The sequence below is a fragment of the Thamnophis sirtalis genome, unplaced genomic scaffold (genome assembly GCF_051295495.1).
Source record: "Thamnophis sirtalis isolate CommonGarterSnake01/CBP01778 unplaced genomic scaffold, rThaSir2_p1.2 scaffold_8, whole genome shotgun sequence".
NCBI classification, from domain to species: Eukaryota; Metazoa; Chordata; class Lepidosauria; order Squamata; family Natricidae; genus Thamnophis; species Thamnophis sirtalis.
The window spans coordinates 17,453,710-17,464,518 of record NW_028261388.1 but is presented as its reverse complement, the minus strand read 5'-3'; the positions used below and the strand labels follow the sequence as shown (position 1 = coordinate 17,464,518).

Genomic DNA, 10,809 nt, shown 5'->3' with positions numbered 1-10,809 from the left:
TGCCTGCATGCAAAGTTTATAGCCGGTCTGTTTAAAACGCCTTTGTGAACCGGAATAGTAGTGTTTGCATTTCCGCTTAGCATGGGAATGAAATCATCATCTTTCTACACCACGTAATGGGACGAGATTATGGAAAGTCAGAAGTATCTTAACACTGAACTGTAAGTTTTGCTATTAAGAATGCCTGATAATAAACTTGATCTGAATAAGATTCCTAAGCGTGGAGTTAACTGCATGTCCGGAGCAAGCCTACAAAGCTCGGCAGAACAGTAAAAAGATGGTGTTATTTTGAGCTCCCTTCGAGTAAAAAGGATGTTGAAGTTGAATCCCAAACTCATTTTGCATTTTAACTGAGAACAGCTGCGGGGATTTCCCCCCCACCCCCTCTTGGAGCAGAGAGAAACATCCTGTTTCAGTGAGAAAGGCTGATTAACTCTCCTGAGATGAAGGGCTTTGTTGTGATTAAGAAAATGTGCTAAAAGGAGGCCAAGAGTTTGCATGAGAAAAGCAGCCTCTACAACCTAGCTGGTTCATCTGCTCTGAAAAGCCTGTTTTTGTTGTGGAAGTGAAGGGGAATAGTAATAAGGATACAAACTTGTTGGTTTTAATAGAAGCATTTGTTTTCTGTAACACACACATATTATGCCTTGTCATGTATAATCATACATTACAAGCAAGGGTGTTTTCTTCGCTTACTGTCACCTTGCAGTCTGGAATTAACCTGACACAACCTAGTAACTCACTTGTAAAATATAACTAGACGGAGTGGGTTATGGACGGATGTGGCAACTCTTCATTAGCATGCTCCAGTTGGCTTATAAGGTTTGCCTATGTGCCTAGCTGATCGTATGAAGCATGTGTATATGCTGAATAGAATTATAAGGTTACAGCCAATGCTTGCAATAATAACTAATGCAACTGCTAGTGCTCTAATTTTTACAACAACTATATTCCAGAATATGCTTGCTTTACATGATTTGTTAGCAAAATGATGTATCTGTGGAAAATGCATCTCACAAATTTTGTTCACAAAATTGATGACCGTGGAAAAAGCTATACAGGGGGGAAACTGCCAAAATGCGAAGATCGTACACATTCCAGCGCAGCCCTGAACTGGGGTAGGCGACTTTGCCTGATTTTGCAATATCCTTATTACAATGGAAATCAGTCCATTTTTAAAATAAAAGGGTGGAATGAAGGGGAATAGTAATAAGGTTACAAACTTGTTGGTTTTAATAGAAACATTTGCTTTCTGTAACACACATATATTATGTCTTGTATTTGTAAGTATATGCTTGCATGCTGTAAGTGCCTTTTGTTCCCTGCAACTGACTTCCTGTGGTGCTGTTATTAGGGTCTGTAAAATATCTGGCAAAGGTCAAAATGTGTGATCCTTGCCATTTGAACTCTTATCAATCTGCAATCTATGGGCATAGAATTTATCCCGGAATGGAGCTGTAAAGAGCTGTAAAAGTGACACCTTTGATATGTCCCCCTTCTGCCTCAGAACTATCTCACTTTTGATCTGTGGCCTTCCCAACAGGGGGCCAAATGGCCAATCCTGGGAACAGAGGAGAGAGATAATGCTGATAAGGCAAGTGAGGAATATTGTAAAGCCAGGACGTTATTCTATGATGTCTCTAGCTGTATAAAAAGGAGCTACACCTTCTCTGAAGGTAGTTGTTCCCTGCATATCCTTGGGGTATGTTGGGAACAACTGACCATCATGTCTTTAAACTTTGATCAAAGATTAAATGCTGATTGTTATTCAAGCCTCCTTTTAAGTCTCATGTTTGGCTTATTGTGACTTGAGTGTGTTCTCAAACTTTTATGGGTCTCAATGTATTCTCAAACCTTACAGAAGAATGCTTACAGGCTAAACTCTTTTCTCCTCTGATATACTGAAAAAGCAGATCCTGCAGAGTTAGAAAAGCATGTTTCCTCTTTCTCCCTGTGCAAGACGACTTTGTTTCCCTCTAATTGAGCTCCAGGGGAGGGGACCCAGGAATTGCATGATAAAGCAGCTCCCCCCCCCTTCCCAACCTATCCAGTCCGATCTGCTGTTGTTAAGGCCAAACACATGTGGCTTAGAAGCAAGCAGCAGCCTAATAACAAAGAAAGAAAAACCTGTTTCAGTAAATCAAAACAAATTCCCAGTCTTACTCCTTAAATGTTAAAGCCTCATGGAAACAGAATTTGAATAAGTAAGAGGTTAGCTAGCCCAGATCCGACCTCTCAAGTCCTTTGAACTTTATTGATAAGTTGTCCTGCCAATGAGGGGCAATGAAGAGCCCCAACTCTCAAGCGTACTTGAGAGACCGCCTCCTGCCAATTACCTCCTTGCGACCAATAAGATCGCATAGATTAGGCCTCCTCCGAGTTCCATCTGCCAGTCAGTGCCGACTGGCAACCACACGGAGGAGAGCCTTTTCAGTAGTAGCTCCGACCCTTTGGAACGATCTCCCCGTGGAGATTCGTACCCTCACCACCGTCCAGACCTTCCGCACAGCCCTTAAGACCTGGCTATCCCGTCAGGCCTGGGGATAAAGACCACAATCTGTCCCCACCCGGATGATGAATGAATGTTGTGTACTATTTTACTCTCATGTATTGTTTTATGTCTATTGTTTTGTACCCCCCCCTCCCTATTTTATGTAAGCCGCCCTGAGTCCCCTCAGGGAAAAGGGCGGCCTATAAATGTTAATAAAATCCAAAATCCAAATCCAAATCCAACTATCCCAGCTTACTGTGTGTGTGCAAAGCCATCTGGCAGTCAAAGGGCCACAAGGCAGATGCAGTCTATCTGAAGGGCCTGCAAGTTATGATCTCGCTGTTTTGTTTTGTGATTATTGCTTATGGATTCTTGGGAAAAGGCACAATTCCTTTAGGAGGTAGCAAGCTAGCAAGGTCCAAGACGAGTTCCGAGTCCGGGTAAAGACCCTTAGGAATTATTCCGAGTCCGGGTAAAGACCCTTAGGAATTAAAAAACTGGAGAGTTAGTTACAAACCTCCAGCGGAATGATGCTAGAAATCCATTAAGAAGCTCAGCAGCGCCACCTTCCTTGCCTTCCAGAACTGCTAGAATTACAATTTCCAGAATCTCGAGATCACAGATGATCCTTTTGTGAGTATTTTTAAGTCCAGGGGATTCGGAAGGTAGCAGATTTATTTATCTATTTATTTACTCAGGCACAAGATAACAAGAATAAGAATAAACATGAAAAAGAACATAGGAAATGGGTACAAATAAATGGGGAAAGTAGGACAGGGCCCTTAGACACACTGGTGTGCTTATGCATGCCCCTACTTATTTATTTAGTTTGTCACTCATGTACAAGATAACAGAAATAAGATTAAACATGAATAAGAATGCAGGAAATGGGTACAAATAAATGGGGACAGCAGGCGCGTTGGTGCACTTATGCACGCCCCTATGTACATAAAAAAATAAATGTATTTTGTAAAAATGATTTAATTTAATAATTAATATTTTTAAAAAAAATAAAAAGCTCTAGATGTCGAGATACTTTATGCCTAAGCTTTGATGAGAGTTGTACTTTTCAGATATGAGGCATATTATTCCGACAGGTGTATATCCATTTCGGTTATAGAAGGCGACTGAAGGGGGCATATTTGATTCAGAAAAGGACTGAAAACGCAAAAGATATTACCGGTAACAGTTACAATTTCAGTGCAGCAATAGTTACTGAATAAATTGATAGAGTTCTCCAAGGAAGTGCCTGGATAGTATTCAACAATATTGGTATTATTGCTAAATCCGCTATATTTTTATTAAGATTATTGTGATGATTATTTATGTCCGCTAAGAATTAGTGGGAAACTTCCCATCCCTGCAAAAGTGTGTGTTTGTCTGAGTCATGAAATGGTGGATATAAAAAGATTTGAAAGTTTCTTATTCTAACCAAGTTCTGAAGTGAGACTGTTAAATTAAATGTTCACTGTGTTTCTTTGATTATGAAAATGGATAGCAGAAGTCTTTATTTAATTTTGCATGTTTATGTTGTAATTCTGAAATGCAAACTGTACATTTCTTAGGCTTAATGTATTCATCCTAATATATATTATTTAAAAGTGTCAGCTTTTGTGAATTTGTAGCTTAGGATATTAACAGAAATGTGTGACTGGAAATAAGTGATCAATAGGGCTGTTTATGAAAGAAGGTTTTAGTCCTTTGCTATTTTGTTTTAGCATAAGGTGACCAGATTTTCAGATTGGTAAACAGGGACACCTTTGCCCGGAGGGGGGGGGGGCGGCTTGATTAAAAATTTTATACGGAACAACAAAAATTTTCATACAACGCAAAAATAGTATTGTAATTTTTTTTTATTTCAACATAACTACAATTTACAAATATAAATTGTAACTGTTGCCAAACATCAAAATTTTGATCACGTGACCATGAGGATGCTGCAACGGTCGCTAAGTGTGAAAATGGTTGCTAAGTGTGAAAAATGGTCATCAGTCACTTTTTTCAATGCCATTGTAACTTCGGTCACTATACCACCTTTCTTGCCACAGTTCTTAAGTGAATAACTGCAGCTGGTATTTTGTATTTTGGATAGAATCTTTTTTAAAATAGTCTAAGACAATTTAAAAAAAGATTCTATCCAAAATACAAAATACCAGCTGCAGTTATTCACTTAAGAACTGTGGCAAAAAAGGTGATATAATGGGCTTAGTGACCAAAGTTACAACATGCTTCTGGCTGGAAGATATAAATCATAAAGCAATGCAGATATTTCAGTATCAGTGACATTTCAATTTCTGTATTTTAATTTAGATTATTTAAAATATAAATACACTACTGTAATTCATATAGAGGACACACCTCAATATATCAGGACCATGAAGTAGTACTTTTTCTCAGTAATTTGTTATGAAAATTATGTTTGTAATTTGTATATTATGTCTCCCAATAGTAAAAGATCAAAGAAGCCATGGAAAACCAGTATAATTCGAATTGCACCCCAACTTGCAATGGAATTTCAACTCATGACGACAAAATCAGTTCTTTGGTGGCTGAAAATCATGGTCAGAGAATCTTAACCATACTACAAAGCTTCAGAGCTCAAAACTTATTTTTTGACTTTACAATACTTGTAAAAGATGAAGCGATTCCCTGCCATCGTTGTGTACTAGCAGCATGTAGTGACTTTTTCAGGTAAATGTATTTCGAACTTGGCTCTTTTGCTACTGTATGTTGTTAAAGTTGATTAAAAACCATAGTTGGCCAATGCAATTCAAATTGTAGAATTCTTTGATACTGACTTATACAAATTACCATACTTTTTGGAGTATAAGACGCACCTAGCTTTTGGGGAGCAAAACAAGGGAAAAATATGTTCCTCTGCTGCCAGCAATTTGCCTCCTTGCAACAAACAGCAAACATACAGACAATGTACACTGTAGTGTTATTTCAGACTATACTTGTACAGATGCTGTTAAAATTGATGTGCTTTCTGGAAGTATACTTATTCTCTGCTATTTAAAACAATAGCACTGGGCCTCTTCAGATCAAGCATTTATTTTAAAAAGCTTCTTCATTTTGTTAAGTTGTGTAGAATAATAATAAAGCAGTCTTTAAAAAATAAGTCTAAAAATTTGAACATTCTATAGGCATTTATAGTTGTTGACTTACCTCCTTGCAGCAAACAGCCTGATTAGCACAAGAAAAAATATCTGCCTCTGACTCCCAGCAATTTGTCTTGTGGAGCAAACAGCAAGTTTCACTTTCAATTTCTCAACAGCTGTTTCAGACTGCAGGGATTGCTATAGCCTATTGAAGCCTGGCAAGCCCCCCCCCCCCCTTTGCTGCAAAGAGGTAAATTGCTGGGAGGCAGAGGCCAAAGGGTTGGCACCCGTGGGTGGGTGGGGCTACATTCAGTGTATAAGACACACCCAAATTTTCACCCTATTTTAGTGGGGGGAAAGGTGCATCTTATACTCCAAAAATACAGTACATAAAGTTGCATAGTTATATAAAAATCAATAATTCAGTCAGTTAGTTGAAAAATTGCAGAGATTTTAAAAGTATCTGTTCATTTTCTGCAATCGTATTCCAGTCTGTTTAGAAGCCCCATTGAATTCAAAGATTCTTCCTATATATGCCTGTAGAGGATTGTGCCTTTGTTGTTAACATAACATGATGCTTATACTACATAAAATCAGGAAGTACAATATGTATACTGAGAATGGTACTGATTATCTCATTTGAGTTCTGAGGTTTTTTTCCTGATTGAATTGTATGGATATTGGTGATGATGACAAAACATGTTAATTTTCTACATTTTAATTACAGGGCCATGTTTGAAGTTAACATGAAAGAAAGAGATGGTGGGAGTGTTACGATAAGCAATTTAACACCCAAGGCAGTGAAGGCTTTTCTAGATTATGCTTATACTGGAAAAACTGAGATAACAAGTGATAATGTGGAAATGTTCTTTCAGCTGTCCTCCTTTCTTCAAGTTTCACTTCTTTCAAAAGCTTGCAGCGACTTTCTAATTAAGAATATCGATCTTGTTAACTGTTTGCAACTCTTATCCATTTCTGAAAGTTATGGCTCCACCAAGCTGTTTGAGCGTACACTTGAGTATGCCCAGTTCCATTTTTCCTTGCTTCTCCAATCAAATGATTTCTTGGAAATGAATTTTGAGATACTGCAAAAATGCATAGAAGCTGATGAGCTGAACGTACCAGATGAAGAATCTGTGTTGAAAGCTGTCTTTTGGTGGATGAAACATGACTTAGAAACAAGGCATAAATATCTTCCTCATTTGATGAAAAAGATCAGGTTACATCAGTTACCTGAAAAGACATTGCAAGATATTTTGCACTCTGAGGAACAGTTACTTAAAACCACAAATTGCTTAGCGGTAATCAAGGAAGCAATTCAAAATGTACAGTGTTTCAGTGGGCTTTTCCCAGATCCCCGCCCATCAACTACCGAAAAATACATACTGGTTCATAAAACTGGAGAAAATAAAGTTAAACATACATTTTGCTATAATATTAAAACTGATCAGTGGAAAGAACTGATACAAATAAATATATTCGATCTACCTGGATCAAGTTTATCTAGTTATGGTGAAAAAATATTCATAACTGGTGGGTGTAAAGGTAACTGTTTCCGGACTATTAGACTTCATATTGGTGAAACGTTTCACGATGCCACAGATCAAACTTGGTGTTATTGCCCAGCAAATGATAGCTTCTCATTAGTATCTGCCATGAAGAAGCCAAGGACAATGCATACATCTGTTGTGATTTTAAATTGTTTGTATGTAATAGGAGGGAAGACGAGGGCATCTCAGTATATCAAAAGCCTTTTGGATGTTGAAGCATATAATCCCCTTACTAGAGAGTGGAAATCTATGAGTCCATTACCAAGGGGCATCTACTATCCAGAAGCAAGTGCCTGTCACAGTGTAATATACGTGCTTGGTTCTGAAATTGAAGTCGCAGATGCCTTTAATCCATCTCTTGATTGCTTTTTTAAATATAATGCTATAACAGATCAGTGGTCTGAGTTAGTAGCAGAATTTGGGCAATTCTTTCATGCAACCTTAATCAAAGCTATTCCAGTGAACTGCACCTTATACATTTGTGATCTTTCCACTTACAAAGTTTATAGCTTTTGTCCAGAAACCTGTGTCTGGAAAGGAGAAGGCTCTTTTGAGTGTGCTGGTTTTAATGCAGGGGCAGTTGGAATACAAGATAAAATATACATTCTGGGTGGAGATTATGCTCCTGATGAAATAACTGATGAAGTACAGGTCTATCATAGTAGTAGATCTGAATGGGAAGAAGTTGCACCTATGCCAAAGGCCCTTACTGAGTTTCATTGTCAGGTGATTCAGTTTAATAAATTCAGGGATCCATGGTGTCAAAAGTAATGTGATACAAATGATTATACATAAGAATCTAATTTCTCAAATGTATTTGCTCCTTGTTTATTTTGCTGCCTATCTTAGCCATTGTGATTTTAAGATAACCAAATATTAGGATGTCAATCTACCAAAACATATTTCCTTTTCATTTTTATTGAATGGGGATTGGTAATTCCTCTGTAGTTAATGCGTTAAGACACATCTTTTGAGTGTGGTTGGCCTGTGTTTAATAGTAATTTATTAATAAATTATTGAATGTATATGCCAACATAGCTGGCTACTTTTGACCTTGAGAGTACTTTCTAAAATAATGGGGGGGGGGAGAGATTTAAAAATTACACTAGACAACTTGTAATTATCCCAAGTTCTATAAATTTATTTAAAATGGCATCCATAAGGTGAATGCATTTTAGATTACTAATTTCAGGAATTAAAAAATCAATATTATGGTATAAAAGTGCACATGTATGTGTTTGTGTATTAATGATTCAGACTCTTATTAGTGGGAAAAAACCTTACACTCTTTAACATACAAATTCAGGAGTTGTATTCCATGCATCACATACTTTTCCTTTCTTTGCAGCTATAAAACTGCATTTTTTCCAAATAAAATTTAGGTTTAGGTTTAGGTAGTTTATTTATATGCCGCCCTTTTCCCTGGGGGGACTCAGGGCGGCTCATAGTTCAAAAGGAAGGGAGGACAAACAGAGTAAACACATAAGAGTACATCGTTAAAAGCACAACATTCATACAATTCGGGTGGGGTTGAGGTCTTTAGCCCCAGGCCTGTCGGGACAGCCAGGTTTTAAGGGCTATGCGGAAGGTCTGGAGGGTGGTGAGGGTACGAATCTCCACGGGGAGTTCGTTCCATAGGGTCGGAGCTGCCACCGAGAAGGCTCTCCTCCCCGTGGTTGCCAGTCGACATTGACCGGCTGATGGAACTCGGAGGAGGCCTAATCTATGGGATCTAATTGGTCGAGTGGAGGTAATTGGCAGTAGGCGGTCTCTCAAGTACCCAGATCCACTACCATGAAGGGCTTTGTAGGTGACAAGTAGCACCTTGAAGCGTACCCGGAGATCGACAGGTAGCCAGTGCAGCTCGCGGAGGATAGGTGTTATGTGGGTGAAACGAGGTGCACCCACGATCGCTCACAAAATCACAACTGTTAATATATTTCATAACCTGTTTTTTTTTAACTTTCTGTTTACATTAATAACTTCTGCAGCAATTTCCTATTGAGGCAGCAGTCATAATTTGAAAACTCATTTCAGATTTTTAATCCCAAAGTTTATTCCTAAATGAATATGTACTTGAAGGATTTTTCATGTTAAATTAAAGAAGAAAATTCAATTTTGGTGCAAAAGAAACACTGATTTATTACAAGTTCTTTCCTATGTACCACTAAGTTGTTTTTCCAATATAATCAAGGCAGGAATATTTCATAATAATTGTAATTACTGAATTTCAACATATTTTCTCTTTTATTGCTATCAAATACTGTTAAAGTTTCACTAAATCATTGCTGTTTATTTCAAATATTAGTATAAATTACAGTTCAATTTCTTTCAGGGAAAGTGATTGAATAATTGAACTTTATTTTTATCCTACATGCTAGGTCATTCTTCCTTAAATTATATAGTCATTATAACATGAACCATGGATTGTCAATTCTCCATGCTGCTCATGTACTGTTCATTCCATCTGCTGAAAATAAGTAGGATTATACCATACATTGTATAAAGGAGAAATATCATTTGTTCTTGGACTCCTTATTCTTATATGTGATCTTGAATAAGTGCTGTTGACTCCTGTTGGATATACTTCTGAGAAAACATCTTTCAAGGAATCAAGCACAACAAAATAATTTAGGAATCAAGATAGAAACCATAAGAATGTGATAATAAGGAGTGTTATATTAAATAGCTCCCTAGAATTTGGATTTGTCACATAGGTTATTTGGTGTTTTTTTCCCATGACATCAAAAAAGACTGGAAAATTTTACCAGTTTTAAAGCAGTAGTTAAATAGTAGTGGAATTATAGCTCAAAAGGACAAAAACAAGGTGACATATTTTGCACAAGCAATTGGTCTTGATGGCTATAGTATATGCTAATGAATTGCATGTGAATAAATATCTTATTTGCACTAAGAATATATAACCATATATCAATTATACAATTATTGTATGATCAATAAAGATATGGCATGATGTAATGAATATTAGTGTAAAGTATATAGCTTCTTGAGTAATCTACTACCATAATCAATCAGTATCAGCATTCAAATGTAACATTCAAATGTAATTATTTTACGTATTACTTGTGGCCCCCAACTTTTTGGGCACCAGGGACCTGTTCCACGGAGATATGTTTTTCCACAGACTGTGTGTGTGTGAGAGAGAGAGACACTGAGAGATATTTTGTGTGCTGCCTGCATCCCACAGAGGGGGTTTCTGGCATGCCACAGACGGATGCAAGTCTACAGACTGGGGCGTTAGGACCCCTGCTTTATACTGCTGAAGCAAATATAACCAGAAAATGAAACAAATGATGAGCCAAAGCCTGTTTTGTAACTCTACTATGTGAGCAAATCATATCCTAACAAAGCAAAATGACAACATGGATTTTACTATTTTAAAAATCTTGAATAACTAATATTTAAAAAGAAAATATCTATTGTTGAATGTGACATAGCAATTTTTTTGTACAGAAAAATGGTTAATAGTTATAATCTCCATTGAAGTAGCCTTACAAATGCATTGTAGTATAATGAAAGATAGTTATAGTTTACAGTTAAATTATAAATAAGATTTCACGGATGAGATTTTGACCTAAAATTAATTTTCTTCTGCGGTGACTACTAAATACAAGAGATTAACAATGGAAAAACAACCAGATTTAGA

The 10,809-nt window shown here is 37.1% G+C and overlaps 1 protein-coding gene across 1 annotated transcript; it reads left to right on the top strand.

The window, feature by feature from the left end:
- The first annotated feature begins 33 nt into the window (after positions 1–33).
- Positions 34–10,222, top strand: KBTBD3 (kelch repeat and BTB domain containing 3). The gene is made up of 3 exons (XM_087721157.1): positions 34–161; positions 4,941–5,182; positions 6,320–10,222. Exons 2-3 carry the CDS (start codon positions 4,959–4,961, stop codon positions 7,911–7,913), a joined length of 1,818 nt encoding a protein of 605 aa, XP_087577283.1. The 5' UTR covers positions 34–161; positions 4,941–4,958; the 3' UTR covers positions 7,914–10,222.
- The last annotated feature ends 587 nt before the right edge of the window (positions 10,223–10,809 follow it).

Bases quoted from the DNA above. Each gene is read 5' to 3' on its own strand.
- KBTBD3 (XM_087721157.1), top strand. From the start codon at position 4,959: ATGGAAAACCAGTATAATTCGAATTGCACCCCAACTTGCAATGGAATT. The intron at 5,183-6,319 runs GTAAATGTATTT...TTTTAATTACAG, and splicing joins GCATGTAGTGACTTTTTCAG to GGCCATGTTTGAAGTTAACA.